Here is a 15,736-nt window from a genome sequence, read left to right on the forward strand (position 1 = left end):
GTTTCTGCTCCAGCTGAGCTGAAAACAAAAGGCAGTAATGTGGGGAAGCCGGAAGTTTCCGTGCAGCAATTCTTCCAGAGTATGGACTGTTTTCAGGATGTAGATGTAGGAACACTGCTGCACAAGGTTCTGGTGGCAGTGGGTTTTGCTCTACAGCCTCGGGTGAATGGACTGAATGTGTTGACACTAGTGTATGTGAAGGTGCAGTAAACCATCTCACACAAAGCCATTTCTAAGTATGTCTCCTTCAACATTACAGAAGGCGTTTCAAAGCACGAAAACATTTCTTGTCTTTCAGATGGCTTTTACCTGCCGGGCCACCCAGCACAGCCGGCATTGCACTCCCAGCCCCCCTCTTGTAGAACTCCAGCCATCCATATAGCCAGCTCTGCGTCCAGGGAAAAGGAGCTCCTTCCACATCCCAAGGGACCCAAGGACTCTGTAAGGGAGACCAGCAGAGAAAAGCCTTACAAGAGTGAACCTGGTCCCCTGCTTACCCGCCGGGACAAGGAGCGGCCCAGGGAAGAAGCACGGCCACGCAGTGTGGTGGACCTTACCCAGGAGGTGAAGGTAGAGGAAGAAAGGAGGCCAGGTGGCACTGACCGGCCCCCTCACAGTGGGGGAAGCTCATCACCTTTCCTCGATGAGCATCCACCTATGACGAGCTACGAAACCAAGCACAAGCACCCCCCCTCTCAAGCCACCTTGTCCGGAACCTGTAGGAGTGTTGGCAGTGGCATGCGGTGCCAGGGCACCGAACAAGAGCGATGTGACAGGACAGTGGCGCACGAGGAGGAGGAACTGCGTTCTGGCGCCCCTTCCCTCCCTGACAAGCTGAAGAAGTGTGACTCTGTTGTGATGTGTGCAGCGAGCATCCATGTGTCCTGTGACTGCCCCTCCCCACGCAGCAATCCACCCCAGCCTCCTCCCCGACTAGTGTTCTCTGGCAAGAACCCATCACCGAGCCTCTACCCCCCCCACTCACCTGCTGGAAGGGAAGCAGGGAAGGACCACAGAGTGATCGCACCGACATTTGTGCCTTCTGTTGAGGTTTACGAGAGGAACGGGCCCATCCAGATAGCCTCTCAAGCCCGCGACAACAAAAATGACAAAATCAGCGAGAGGAACAGTGCTCGCTTTGGGGGCTTGCAAGTGGGGCCCGAGAGAACTCTGCTGGATCCTTTACGACCCCCTTACGTGCTGGAGCGTGTTCATGGGGACAGCAAGAGGGTAGAGCTGGTGAGGGAAGAGGGCTCAGTCATCAGGTCAAACGCTGTGCCTGTGAAACGACTTCCACCCCCTGAGTCGTATATGTGCAGACCGGGCCACACCCCTGATGCTCGAGACTTAACTAGTGCCACTCCCAAAGATGTCGTCAAAGTGGGTCTTGAAAGTGAATACCGAAGCCAGGAGCGTGAGCGGGTGCCCAGGCCCTCCGGGAGAGATTCTGCCAAGGTGCACAATGGCACAGACCCCACTAGGGTTCCTACCGAGCAGCAGTCCCTGAAGGGCTTCCCATCCACTGACCTCAAGTGGAAACCCTTTGAAATGGGAAACTATGCCTCAAATCAGATGGCAGTGCTGGTGGCCCAGCATGGGCTTGGCAACCGGGCAGATGAGGAGGGGAAGAAGGCGTACTTGGATGCCCCAGTAATTCCAGGGCCTGCAGGAGTGGGGGTCTCGGAGGGCTCTGTGCCCGGTGCCCGAGGGGAGGTATCGGCTATGCAGAGCCTGATCAAGTACAGTGGCAGTTTTGCCAAAGAGCCTAATGCTATTCATGGCTCTGATACCAAGTACCCATTTGGCGGCTTGGGCAGCGTGAAGCTGGAAACCAGTTCCCTGGGGGGTTCCAAGGCACAGCCTCTCCTGCCCCTGCAGCCCACGAAGCACCTCAAGAGGGATCCAGAGCGGCCCGAGAGCGCCAAGTCCTTTGGCCGTGAAAGCATTGGCCCCCAGGGTGAGGTGGAGGTCAGGCACCCCCCAGTGGGCATTGCAGTGGCAGTCGCCCGTCAGAGGGACAGCAGCAAGTCAAGCTCAAGCCTAGTGGATCGGGACCGACCCCTGCTGGTGGGCAGTGTCAAAGGTACCCCTTCCTCAAGCATCTATGAAAATGTAGAAAGCGCGCTGTTGCTCGCTCCTGAGAATCACCTCCTAGCCAGTGCATTATTTGTTGTGGTCAGTGCCCCCCACCCAAATGTAGCATGCGCCAGTTTCCTAGCTTTCACCTGCTGCCCAAATTGTGTGACTGCTCGTCTCTCTTCAGACTTTCCTTGGAAGCACACAGACCTTTTTATTTCCTTCTGAGCAGCTGTGTGAGCATCCATCCATCCAGACTTCGTATGGGAAGTGTGTTCTGGGCAGTTACATGTTGTCAGGCCTCTCTGTGGCCCAGAGTAGCTGCTGCCAGTGAGGGGGAAACAGTTTGTGAAATGTTTTCACTGACTAAGACACTGCTTTGCCCGCATCAGACATAATTTAGTGAGCAGAACTAAAAGGCGCAGACGGGGCCTGCATTCTAATAGACCTCTCGGTTTGTTGCTAAGCAATAAATTCAGCCTTGGGAGAGTGAGGAGAAAAGCATTAATTTATTTCCTCCCCTCTGCCAGGGGACTGTAGTAACAACATTAGTGTGCTCACGCTGCAAGGGAAACGTTTGAATTTACAGAGTATTTAAGAAATGGGAAGTGTGGTTTAGTGTACTTATCTGTATCTGTCTTTGTAGGCTGGAAATGGCCTCGTTGTTGGGTCTCGCTTTTTGTAGTCCAGGAAACAAATGGAAATTCTTATGGGGGTTCCCTCCTTCTGCGTACCAGCTATGTGTACTGCTGCCCTGTTCCAATGGATAGCTGAGAGACTGCAAGAGACAAAACGGAGTGCTTTGACAAAGTTTGCGAAGGTTACATACAACAGTGTAAAAACTCACTCCTCCTTCAGCCAGTCGTGAAGCTTATCTTATGGCCACATTTCCTCAGCTTACTGAACATGTTTACTGTATACCACATAACATATTGCAGTCCTTGTGCTTATGCTAAGGGCTGTGCACTAGGCCTCATTCCATGGACCTCACCACCTTGCAAGTTGGTGCTAACCCTAACCCCAGAGAAAACCTCAGGCGGTCTCATCATACACCTGCGCAACTCTGCTCCAAGAGGCTCAACCTCCTCCCTAACCATTTCATCAGCTCACAGGGTGCCAACATGAGCATTTCATTGGGGTTGTCTAGTGGGCACCTCCCTTACTTGACTTAGGCCCATGACACATACATAGCAGATATACCAGACACCCTGCACCTGTAGCACAGGCACTGGTTGCTCTAATTATTGCCAACTCACAAATAAACCCAACCAGTTCTGACACAACACTACATATCACCACCTCGCTGCTCTGGTGACCCCGCAGTGTGGCACCTAAACCCTCCTGCCTACTTCAGTGACCCATCGCTTACCTCCCTATGATCTAACAACAAGAGACACTTCGAGTAGGGTCCATTTGCTCCAAGAATCGAGATGTAAACTTAAAGGTTTACATCAACGGCTTCATCTTGCAGCCCTTTGTAGCATGTTTTGTCCTCGTGTCCCCTCGCTATATGTGGTGCTCTGCTCAGCTGTAAATATGCACTATGTCCACGTGCTGAATCACCCCAAATCACCACCTTCCGTGTCTGTCCCACGGGCCTCTGCATGGCAGTGCATTGGAGTGTCACGAAGGTGGACATGTGGATCGCCTCTCTTTGGTTTTTGCTGCTTGAGTCCGTGCATATGTCCCGCTGCTCCAATGCATGCTGTATTTTGGGGTTTTGTGTGGTACTCTTTCAGATCTCCTGAAGTGTGTGTCTAAGGCCCCGCTTGGTTTTTGTGAAGAACAAAGGAGGGTTGTGTGTAGAGCTGTGCTCTTTTGTGGGTCGTGGGTTCCTGAGAGGCTTCTGGAGGTTGTCCTCACTGCTGATGCACTGTGAACAGCCCCAGTACAGCAAAAAGTGAACGCTGTCCACATATCCCTTCCCCATTTTATTGTAGCCTCAGGCCGTCCTCAGGATGACAGAGGTGACGAGCGTGTCCGTCACCGTGACGACCGACTTCTGGCTGGGCGCCTGGAGAAAGAGCAGGAGAAGCTGCTGCGGTAAGCGAGGGTGTGGGGCATGGTGCGGGTACCATGTTTGTGGTCCCCTGTCAGTCACTGCTATGGTTTGAGCGATAGGAGGGTGTACCATTACTGTGTGAGTATGGCAGGGTAGGATAAACCCACACCCTTCCCTTACACCAACATACTACAGGTGGGTCATCGGTGTACGTGTGTGTGTGTGTGTGTGTGTGTGTGTGTGTGTGTGTGTGTGTGTGTGTGTGTGTGTGTGTGAGAGAGAGTCACTATAATTTTTTTTTTTTTTTAACTTCAGGGTCAAAATGTACAAAGCATTTATTTTCTCAGAATACTTGCTGGCCAAACTGAAGTTTTTGTTTCATAAATGAACCTAGCCTTAAATAGAATTACATGGATGTTCTGGCCACAGACAAGGGCTTATTGAAAATAAACTGAGTTATTGCTGGGTTTTATTTTTTCCCCCCATCTGGTGTTGTTTCTATTGATTTTAGCAATAACATGTCACCCTTGAGGCTTTGGGCTGCGAGTTCCTTAAAATATGATCTAACAGCACAAACATGGAAAACAGGAAATGGAGAAGCCGTATTGTTTCTTGTTCGTGACATTTATTTCTCCCTGCCGTGAGCCTCGTGATGGGCTCGCACCTGGCGGACGAACAATAAAGCCACGAAGGCGGCACAACAAGCCGTTCCCTTTCTCTTCACTGCGTGCGTGCGTGTGCGCACGCGGAGGAGGGCTTGGAATGCTGTTGAAATTAAGACTGGAATTCCAGTATGTGGATAAGGGTCGATAAAAGTGGGGGTGTTTGTCCTTTGAAGGTTACTTGTTAAAGCCCACTGCTGCACCCCCAGCTCCTATATGTAATTGAGATTTATCGCCTGAGCCCTATAAACACATGTTATGGACATGTCAGTGCTGACACTTGGTCAAGATGTGCCACATTGGTGCTCGGGGAGCCGATGGAGAGCCAGGAGTAGCCTGATAAGAGAGCATCTCAAGTTTCCAGCAGGCAAGAGGCACATGAAGAAGGCCACAATGAAAGGGAGGGAAATAATGAAATTAATTAGTTGGCTCTCTCGGTGGAACCGGGCAACGTTATGACTCGGTGTTGTGTCCTGCGTCTGCCATGCATGTTACATGCTCAAGTATGAAACCTGCTCGCTTCTCATCATCAAGCTCTTTGACTCAGCGCACCTGGCCTCCTGCAAACCGCCCTGGTGTGTTTGCTTCCTTTTTCGATGCGCAGTTCAAAATTTTGAAGGGGGGGATGAGAGAACATTTTTCAGGCAAAATTTGGACTTAGAAAAGAGTAATTTCTCACGCTTTATCCTGGACAGGTGACAGATGATTGTAGGCTGATAAAACAAGACTTACAAAGTACATCTGAAATCCTCGAGCATGAGCGTAATGTGGCCTGTTCACTGTAGTCCCGTTGTCTTCTTGCACCAACAGCACTGATGACGCTATCACACTATGGGGGACATGACCACTGATTGGACCACCGACTTCTCTCTTTAGCAAGGGCTCTCATCATTCTCCTCTCCTTTAATTCTTGCTTCTGACCTTTATAGTTTACTTGTAAGTGGTGCAGTAATGTGTGTTGTGAGCACCTTTTGATCACTGCTCCTATTCCTGTCGTTTGTGTGTGATTATTACATTACAATCTATCACATATCCTATAAACTGTGTATATACTTTGTCTTGATGGAATATGCAAACAAGCTCCAGCTGGAACATGTTTTTGGATGCAGACACATAATTCTTGATTACACCCAGTTTGTCTCCTTCCACCATATGAATCAGTGTACATATGACATATACACATAGTAACTGAACATAGGCTTTTCCATTATGAAAAACGGCACACCTGTACAAGTACACAGTATGCACCTGTACAATTCAATTCATTTTTATAGAGCGCTCTTCTCATGCAGTGACACAGAGCGCCTTAACGCAGGCATAAGGCAAGAAAAACAAATACATCACATAAGAAACAAAGAAGACAGTTGACTACTAACTATCATAATACAGTACTTTTATAGAGCTATAAGTATATACAAGTGAAGGGGATCCTGCTGCTGTTACACGAGTGGTTTGTTGTAGTTGCTGTGGAGGTGTTTTGTTTTCTTTAGCATGTGAATGTGTCAGTGAAATGTGTCCAACTTGTGCTTAGCGTAGTGCCTCCCTGTTTATGTAGGTGGCTTCCCAAGTCATTGGCTCACCAGCTGTGTTGGTCATGTCTGTCGTCATTGTGTGATGTTCTGTGTTCCCCTGTGAAGTTCTGGACCGAGTTATGTGTTTTACCATTGATTGCGAATCTCTTAATGTGTTTGAATTTTAAATCTCTGAAGTTTCAAAACTTGCATTTGCTCTCTTTCGAGGTGTCGGAAAATATAGGGGACAAGTCACATGTTCAAGGCACGTGTGTGAGATGTTCATAGCTCAAAGTCTCACTGTTTTTATTTTTTCTGCAGGGAGAGTAAGGAGCTGTCTGAGTACACGCAGATGCACCCTCCCATTGTGTCTGCCAGCAGCTTGAACCCCAACCTCATGGTCACAGGTGGCCCCAGCCTCACTGGTCCTAGCCGGTGCCCTTTGGATCCTGGCTCCCATCCCTGGGTTCCCCGAGCAGGTGGCTCTCACATGTGGCTTCCCAGCTCGCACTACGGTAGGAGCCGTACACTCCTTGCTGATGCTCCCCATACCCCTGAACTGCTAGGGTGATATAAACACATAGGTTGCAGTTGCTACCTTATGCTCATAGGATGCGTGTGAGAACGTGCATCCTGTCACTGTAACAGTATATAAACACGCACAAAAATGGGCAGAGCAGCATGCTGCCAGGGGTCACCTCACTCAGCTCCTGCTCCTGTTTAGCTGCAATGAATGTGGACTGGTGTCCTCATCCAGGAATTTACTTGCACTTAATGAATCTGCTAACTGTTTTGCAGGAAGTATCAAGTATGAACCTGTAGCCACCTCTCATTTTTTTGTGAAACTCCTAAATAACTTTTTAAATGGAAAAGTAAAATTTCTTTCAAAAATTAGCAAGACGGTTAATTGACAGGGACATTGATTCCAACAGATCTTTACATGCTGTTGCCCTCAGGATAATCAGTAAGGTGGTCTTGCCATAGATTCAACATGCAAGATGGATTTTGCTGAGAGTCTAATGGCATGTTTCAGGTGAACCGGCAACTCAGATTCATCCGGGTGTGTGTGTGTGTGTGTGTGTGTGTGTGTGTGTGTGTGTGTGTGTGTGTGAGAGAGAGAGAGAGAGAGATTGCCATGCAATGGACTGGTGTTGTATACAGGATGTACACTGCCTCATGCCCTGTGCTGTGCTTTCAGGATTGGCGGCAGACGACTGTGACTCTGTATTTGAAAACTTGATTGTTGATAAAGAATGAATATATAAATTAATTAACCTGAAGGATGTTACTTTAAAAGATTTTTTTTTCCCACCCCCTGTTTTTTCCCTTTCTCAGCAGTATTTTGATAATATCTACTTCTTCCAGTGTGCTTTAGTAAAGTCATATGATAGCTGCTCCAGAACATGTTCCCCTTACCAGGCATGCCATGCTCCCCCATTGCCATGGAGCCTGGAGTAGGTTCTCCACAGTAAATAAAGCAGGACCACATTAGACACACCCTGATATTTGATGGCAGAATGCAATAAAGTGCTAAAAATAATTTTTAGATTTGAGGCTACAGAGCAGTGGAAAGGATAACAAGGCACTGGTACAGTGAAAACATGGTTCTGGACCTCTGATCTGCTCCAAGCACCTGCTGCAAAAGTGAGATGTACACAAGGTGGTGCTTTGCAAGGAGTTCTGTCACAGTAAAGCAATATGTTTAAGCATTTGTTGTTTGCGCTACCTCTAAACAGGCCTGGGCCCCCCTCCTCTCCACCAAAGCCTGCCCCCAGGATACCCCCCAGCCCTACCTGGCTCCATTCCACCATCGTACCAGTTTGCCCGGGACCCCCAGTCAGGACAGCTGCTGGTCATCCCCACTGAACACCTTCCCCACTATGGTATCCACCATTCCCTTGCAGCCCTTTTCTCCTCAATCCTTTGGGTGTACATTTTATTATATATTTAACGTTTTCCTAATTCAGCCATCACACTGCAGGTCAGCTGTCTTTCCATCTGCTGATGGATTTTATCTACAGTGTATTTAGAAAGTATTCATGCCCCTTCACATTTTTATATGCTAGAGCCATGTTAAAATTGTTTCAATTATTTTTCAGTATCAGTCTACACTCAGTACTGCATAATGACACAGCGAAAAAGGGTTTTAGAAATTTTTGCAAATTTGTTGAACTGAAATATCATATTATTTAGACCCTTAGTCATGACACTTGAAATTTAGCTCAGGTGCATCCAGTTTTTATTGATTTGTGAGATGTTTCTACACCTTATTTGGATCTACCTGTGGTAAATTCAGTTGATTGGACATGGTTTTGAAAGGCACACACATCTGTCTTTATATGGTCCCACAGTTGACAGTGTGTATTAGAGCAAAAGCCAAGCCATGAGATCAAAGGAATTCCCTGCAAAGCTTAGAGAAATGGATTGTATTGAGGCACAGATATGAAGGCTACAAAAAAATTCAATACTGCAACACTGAAGGTTCCAAAGTTCATAGTGACCTCCATAATTCTTAAGTGGAAGAAGTTTGGAACAGCTATGACTCTTCCTAGAGCTGGCCACCTGGCTGAACTGAAAAATTGGGGGAAGAAGGGTCTTGGTTAGAGGGCTGACCAAGAATCTAGTGGTTCCTCTGGCTGAGCTCCAAAGATTCTGTGAGGAGATGGGAGAAACTTCCAGAAGGACAACCATCACTGGAATACTCCACCGATCTAGGCTTTGTGGTAGTGTGTCCTGACAGAAGCCTCTCCTCAGTAAAAGACACATGAAAGGCTTCTTGGGGTTTGCAAAAAGGCAACTAAAGTACTCTCAGACCGTGAGAAACAAGATTCTCTGGTCTGTTGAAACCAAGATTGAACTGACACACACACATTGACTGAAACCGCTTGTCCCGAGCGGGGTCACGGAGAGCCGAAGCCTAACCCGGAAACACAGGATGCAAGGCTGGAGGGAGAGGGGACGCTACCCAGGATGAGACGCCAGTCCGTCACAAGTCACCCCAAGCGGGACTCAACCCCAGACCCACCAGAGAGCAGGCACAGGCCAAACCTGCTGCGCTGCCGCACCCCTAAGATTGAAGTTCTATGTGTCATGTGGGAAAGTAAGCAAGCACTGCTCATCACCTACACAATACCATCCCAATGGCAAAGCATGGTAGTGGTAACATCATGCTGGGGGGTTGTTTTTCAGTGGCAGGGACTGGAATGCAAGTTAGGGTTGAGGCAAAGCTGAATGGAACAAAATAACAGGTATATTGTTAATGAAAACCTGCTACGGAGGGCTCTGGGCTGAAGGGTCACCTACCAACAGGTCAATGACCCTAAGCACAAAGCAAAAACAACATAGAAGTGTCTTAGGGATAACTTTCTGAATGTCCTTGAGGGACCCAGCCAGAGCCTGAGCTTGAAAGCAATTGAACATCTCTAGAGACCCCTGGAAATAAATGGATCCCTCCCAACCTGACAGACCTTGAGAGGATCTGCAGAGAAGAATGACAGAAAATCCCCAAATCCAGGTGTGCAAAGCTTGTCACGTAATGCTTAAGAAGACTCAAGGTTTTAATCACTGCCAAAGGTGCATCAACTAAGTATAAAGTAGACTCTAAACTAGGTGTGGAACATCTCAAAGATGATCTGAATACTTTCTGAATGCACTGTAAATAACTACTTCAGCAAAGGTCACCTGGTGGCCCTCCAGCACCAGATATGTGTACACCTGCTGAAGACATTGGCCATCGCCGATTTGTGTGACACGTGACTTTGTGTTGCTCTCCCTGTGCAGCAGCAGAGCTGATGGAGCGTGCCCCCCCGCTGTGGCCTGCCATGTACCCCCCGCCAGGTAGCTCCCTCCAGCACGCCCACCAGCTACAGCTCCTGTCCCACCAGCAGTTGCTGCGCCAGCAAGAACTCTATATGATCCAGCAACAGGCAGCCCAGGTCCTAGAGCTGCAGAGGAGTGCCCAGTTTATGGTGGGTTGTAATTTCTATCACCATGCATTATGTTTGATTTACATCTTGGAGACAGTAGTGTGACCAGTACCATGTGATCACAGAAACTGCAGTCACACCTGTACTGTTCAACAGGGTCTATGTGACATGTCAAACTCTCAGCAGTGGCTTATTGCTGGTGAATACAGTTTGCTTTTGGTTTGACACTTAAAAATAACTGGAGGAGAGGAAGAACGGTAATAAAAATAGTCCATATATTCATTTTCATTGTGTTTTGCCCCTAAATGATTATTGAGAAGTTTGCTTCAGCAGTTCTGGAGTTTCTCCTGTATGGGAAGGTTGGAGAGGGCCATATAAACATTGTGGGATTGGGGCTGGCTAAGGTGTTCTCATTTTGAGTAGACATTGGATTCCTAGTAGTGAAGGTACCCCTGCTGGAAGGTCTTAACAGCCGGCCATGTGCCAACAGGAGCGACTGAAGGCGAGCGAACAAAGAGCCGAGCTAGAAGAGAAAACGGCCAAGAGAAATGGCGAGGTCTCCAAGGAGAGTCTGTCAACAAACTCGGCACCCTCCCTACACTCCCGAAAGCCAACAGCCTCGACCTCTTATGGCAAGGCCCTGACTCTACTGCCTGTGCCATCGCTGCCCTCCCCCGTTGCAGCCCTGAAGTCGGAGAGGCAGCAGAAATCAGAGGTGGCTCTCGGACAGCAGTCCTACTCCACCCATACCCCAAACCCTCCGAGCCCTGTTTCTACCTCACCTCCCTCTGTTCCATCCAAAGAGGAATCTGTGCAAGAGGGTGAGAAAAAAGAACTGGAGCTCCAGAAAAAGGCTGCTTCCCCATTCCAGACGTTATATTCTGGTGAGAAATGTGGATGCTTCCATGTGGTCTTCACAATTAGCAGAGCTGTGCCGTTTTTGTTGCGTTGGCTCAGACTTTTAGTGGAGGGCAATGTGATGAGATCTCAGCAGCAAATCCCCCCCAAAAAAAAAAAACACATAAGAATATCATGAGGTCATGAGATTACATTGGAAGGACAGGGGAAGCCACTGAGGTTTCTTCGAGATTCTTGTAACCAACATTTTAGGCAACGTTATTGCTGGCTAGTTTATGTTGAAACATTTGTCCAACTGAGTATGTTTAGCTGTAAAATGTTGATTTTAATTTTATATTTTACTTAAAATTTCTCTGCACTTTGAAAGAATTTGTTTCCTCAAAAATGTCTGTTCATGACATTTTATAACTCAAGTTGGCTAACCATCGCCAGTTTAGCTTATTATGTAACTTTTTTTCTCTGTAGTCTGGCCACGATGTGTGTTAAAGTGTGTCCTTGCGATGTATTGTGTTTTTCAACTCTAATGAGTAGCTTACATACAGTTGTAGAGAATGGGCTCCAACCGTGTCCCAAGGGGCATTTGCTTCTAGCTCACTCTTTGTGTTATGTTCCTCCCCCTTGCATGCAAGGTTTATTTATTTATTTATTTTTTAATTTTTTTAAATGTTTTATCTTCAGTATAAATAGAAGAGTCATGCTTGCAGTCGTGTGGTGTGCGCACATGTGTCTGTGCATGGGGGTACTTTCTTTAGAGCAATTTTGGCCCATGAACGTTTCACAAAAGATCTCTGAGGTGTGTGTGCCTATCATCAATTAACGAGTCAGTTTTCTACTGTGAAACTCAAGCACCGTAGTCGGTCTCTGTGCGTGTGTGTTGCTGCATTATGTCCAGAGAGCTTCCTGATTAACAAAAAAATTTCCGTTAATTTGTTTCAGTATAATGCCTGTTATGTGCTGTCATAATCTGTTCACTTGGGTTTTATCAGGTAAAGATTAATTTGTTTCATTGCAAAATATTCTTCATTGCACAAAATGAGGAATTGCTTTTTTTTTTTTTAAAAAAAAAAAAAAACTAAACTATGAAATGCCATTAAGTAAGAGTCTGCTTCCATTAGCCCCATGGGCTTACCACACAGTGCTTTGGATGTAGTAGATCTTTGCTGAGGCCTAAAAGCTTGGAAAAGTCCTCTTCTGGCCTTGGCTGTAACTGTGAGAACTTGTGAATTTTAAGTTTTAGCCCAAAGCAAGAAAAGAACAATTTTTTTTGTTTCTTTTGAGACAGAGCTTGACTCTAAAGTGCTTTTCTTCTGCATTGGTCTTCCATTTTAATGGCTTATCGTGTGTGTGTGTGTGTGTGTGTGTGTGTGTGTGTGTGTGTGTGTGTGTGTGTGTGTGTGTGTCTTTTGTTTTTTGTAGAAATCCCTCCTGGCTACCCCTACCAACCCATAAGTGCCCCATTCGGCAGCCACTATCCTTACCTCCTCCAGCCAGCAGCAGCTGCTGATGCGGATGGGCTGGCCCCAGACGTACCATTGTCAGCAGGGGTCTCGGACCACCTGGCAACCCCTGGTGACATCAAGCCTGTGCGAACGCGCTCTCCGGTCATGGTGGAGCCTCTGCACAATTCCAGACCACTACCATCTACTGAGGAAAGCCCAGCACTCAAGCAAGAGCCAAACTTGGAGGACAGCAAGGAGGGCCTGTGCCAGGAGGACATGGGGCCATTGTGTGGTAGGACAATGTCACATGCTGTCTCCAGCCATGATGATGCCATTCCATCAGAACTAGAGGATCACCATGCAGCTACCTGCCCGCCTGAGATTGAGATAGATGAGGATGAGCAAAGGCAAGAGAAAGTAAAGCAACAAGAGATTTCTGTCCAGAGCTGTGAGGTTCTGCCCTGCCAGTCACCTTCAGGCCCTGTCCCTGCCACCCCTGTTCCGGAAATCATGGAGGTCTCGGCAAGCCCTCGGGTGACAAGCTTTGACCTCTCAAGCCATTATGAGGAGGCCCAGGAATGCCGCATTGAACTCGATCTGCTACAGCAGGCTGCTTCCTCTGCCAAGGAGCTCAACTGCAGCCCTGAGTTTGCTGAGCCATCGGTGGTCAAATCCCCCAGTGCACCTGGGTCCTCCTGTGATGGTCCATTCCTGCTGCACCCTTGCCCTCCAACGGAGCCTCTACCACCGGGTCATCTGAGCATCATGCCTGAGGACCCAATGGCAGGCATGATTGCGCTGGTGACGGCCAGTGAACTTCCCCAGGCTGGGCCGGTGCCCGAGCACCCCTGGGATGGCACGTCCCTGGAGGGAATGGTCCTTCTAAGCCAAATGGCAATGCTGGAGCTGGAGAGGCAGAGCATACACACCCAACGTACGTTTCACCTTTGAAACATAGACAGGCTAGAAGGCTTAATCAAAAATGAAATTGTAGTAATTTAAAGAACAATGAGGAATTGCTATAGTCTAAATGTAGCCGAAATGATGCATGGTGGAATGGTGACGTTCTGATTTACGAGTTGCAGTGTTGTTATACTGCTCTTGGTTCAGCTTTTTGGATCAGTGACATTGGTTATAGGGGATAGACTGAAGCCCTCAGTGTTTTCAGAACTAATAATAAAAGTTCCAGGAAAAAAAAGGTTTTTTCATTGCATGCTCAGTCTCCTACGAATGATATTTTGATTTTGTGTTTAAACGCCCTTCTTTTCCCTACATGTAATTAATGAGTTTATTCCCCTGTGCATTTCCCTAATCACCTGACTCATATCTTTGCATTTGTAAGTATGTGGAAGAAGCAAAGCCATCACGATTCTCTCCTTCTCTGTCGTCCTGTCAGCATATTTGCGAGTTCCCTGTTGGACTGGGTTGTGCTCTGTGCGTCCAGGTCAAGCTGTTCACGTGGGCCTGGACATCCTCCTGGAGGTTGGCAGGCAGGTTCTACTGGAGGCACAGGAATGCAGCCCCACTATCATGCTGCGCCTCCCCAGGGAGCTCAAGGCCAACAAGAAGTACAGCTGGATGCAGAGGAAGGATGAACCGGTGAGGGGCTGAGCAGGGTTGCCACCCATGTGCCACTCAGATACAATAATTGGCGCCTTTTTCCCATTTTAATCCATTACATTTCCATTAATTTGTCTGTGGAAAAGTAGATATATACTGTAAGCTTGTGTGGTGTTTGCTGCACTGGGTGACCTACTCTGGATTCATGCACACCAGTAGACAACTGACTTTCTGAGACTGTACAAAACCCACTCCCCAGCTGGTGTGTGTGTGTTTTTGTGCTGGCCATGTATTTCCCAATTGTGATTGGCATCCCAGAAACCCTGCGTGTTTCAGAAAGGATGTTATACTTCCACAAAATTGGAATACTCATTGAGAAATCTTTTAAAAGGCCACATTTGCGACGGAGCACTAAAACTGGTGTGAGAAAGGTGGAGAGCAGCTGGAGGATGAATGAATGAACCCGTGTGTGCTGCAATGGCTCATTTGTGCAAACTAAATCTTTACTGACACTTGTGTTTGTGCTACTCTTGCCTAACATAAATATTGGTTTGCCTCAAAGTATGCTTGGGGTTTCAAATGATAAAAATTCTCGCAGCAGGATGGTAGAACCCACTGAGTTCACTTTCAAACAGAAATGTTTTCCTCGTCACTGGTGCAGTGCGAGAGCTGGCAGAATTGCGGAGACAAACGGTCCATGGAAGAGTGTGTTTGAGAGGCTGTAGTGTGTGTGTGTGTGTGTGTGTGTGTGCGCGTGTGTGTGCGCACGTGTGTGATTCCAAACAGGGTGTGATATGCGCCCCCCCACTTCCCCTGAAATCACATTAAAAGGTTTATTTTTTCAACCTTCAGCTGTACTCAAAGTCTGGTATGGAGGCCATGGATGCCATGGAGGTGGACTTCAGAATGAAACTGGCCGAGCTGCAGAGGAGATACAAGGACAAGCAGAGGGAGCTGATGAAACTGCAGCGGCGGCGTGACTGCGAGTGAGTCCCTCCAGCCGCTTGCTCCTACCGCTCATGGCCATGAGCTGCCATAGCGTAGCGCTGTCTTCCTAGTCCATGTTTCAGCCACCCCGCCTCAGTCTAGGAGCCTTCACCCCAGCGTTCCACACTCACTCTTCTCTGAGCCTTCAAAGTTCTTCAAGAAACGTGATTGCACTTGATGTGCTCCTTGGTGTTTGTGGCAGGGAAAAGCAAGAGGAGAAGAGCAGGAGCTTGGCCAGGAGGGGTCCTGGGAGACCCCGGAAGAGGAAGCATAGCCTGTGCACTCTCACGTCACCCACGAGCAAACTGCACCCAAAGTGCACGAAGTGAGTGAGGGGACTTGTTCTGAAAGCCTTGCTCCAGTGGGCTGAACAAAGTGGCCATGCTTCATGTGAACACTTTTGCTGCTTCTCCTCAGGTTTGGCAGGGGCCTGCTCTTATACGAAGACTCCGAAACCGGAGAGGTCCTGCGGAAGCGGTTCCGAGGGCCTGGCCTCGACGAAGATGAGGAGCTGGAGAACAGCATAATAAAGGTGAAGTGCAAAATGAAAAGCTGGAATGGACTGGGGGTATCCTCAAGCTATGCTCCAGACGTCTCTCTGATTTATGGCCAATGTATCTCTGTGGGTGCCTCCCTCAAATAGCACCTGTGTCTTGAGCTCTATTTTTGTCCTACTTGTGGATTCAGTGAGCTTGTGTACATGTCCTCTTTTGTG

The 15,736-nt window shown here is 48.0% G+C and overlaps 1 protein-coding gene across 3 annotated transcripts in view; it reads left to right on the forward strand.

Annotated features, from left to right (window-relative positions):
• Positions 1–15,736, forward strand: part of tnrc18 (trinucleotide repeat containing 18) — a 62,192-nt gene that overhangs the window by 27,210 nt on the left and 19,246 nt on the right. For 2 of the 3 annotated variants that reach the window (XM_018732732.2, XM_018732733.2), the window contains exons 5-15: positions 299–2,083; positions 4,017–4,119; positions 6,573–6,766; positions 7,988–8,134; positions 10,032–10,219; positions 10,668–11,061; positions 12,452–13,408; positions 13,871–14,073; positions 14,887–15,020; positions 15,224–15,346; positions 15,439–15,553. In XM_018732732.2, the coding sequence (XP_018588248.2) occupies positions 299–2,083; positions 4,017–4,119; positions 6,573–6,766; positions 7,988–8,134; positions 10,032–10,219; positions 10,668–11,061; positions 12,452–13,408; positions 13,871–14,073; positions 14,887–15,020; positions 15,224–15,346; positions 15,439–15,553 (4,343 nt within the window). The remainder of the gene's footprint in view (positions 1–298; positions 2,084–4,016; positions 4,120–6,572; positions 6,767–7,987; positions 8,135–10,031; positions 10,220–10,667; positions 11,062–12,451; positions 13,409–13,870; positions 14,074–14,886; positions 15,021–15,223; positions 15,347–15,438; positions 15,554–15,736) is intronic. The other variant, XM_018732734.2, reaches the window with a different exon arrangement.

Source organism: Scleropages formosus, chromosome 3 (assembly GCF_900964775.1).
Source record: "Scleropages formosus chromosome 3, fSclFor1.1, whole genome shotgun sequence".
Taxonomy (NCBI): domain Eukaryota; kingdom Metazoa; phylum Chordata; class Actinopteri; order Osteoglossiformes; family Osteoglossidae; genus Scleropages; species Scleropages formosus.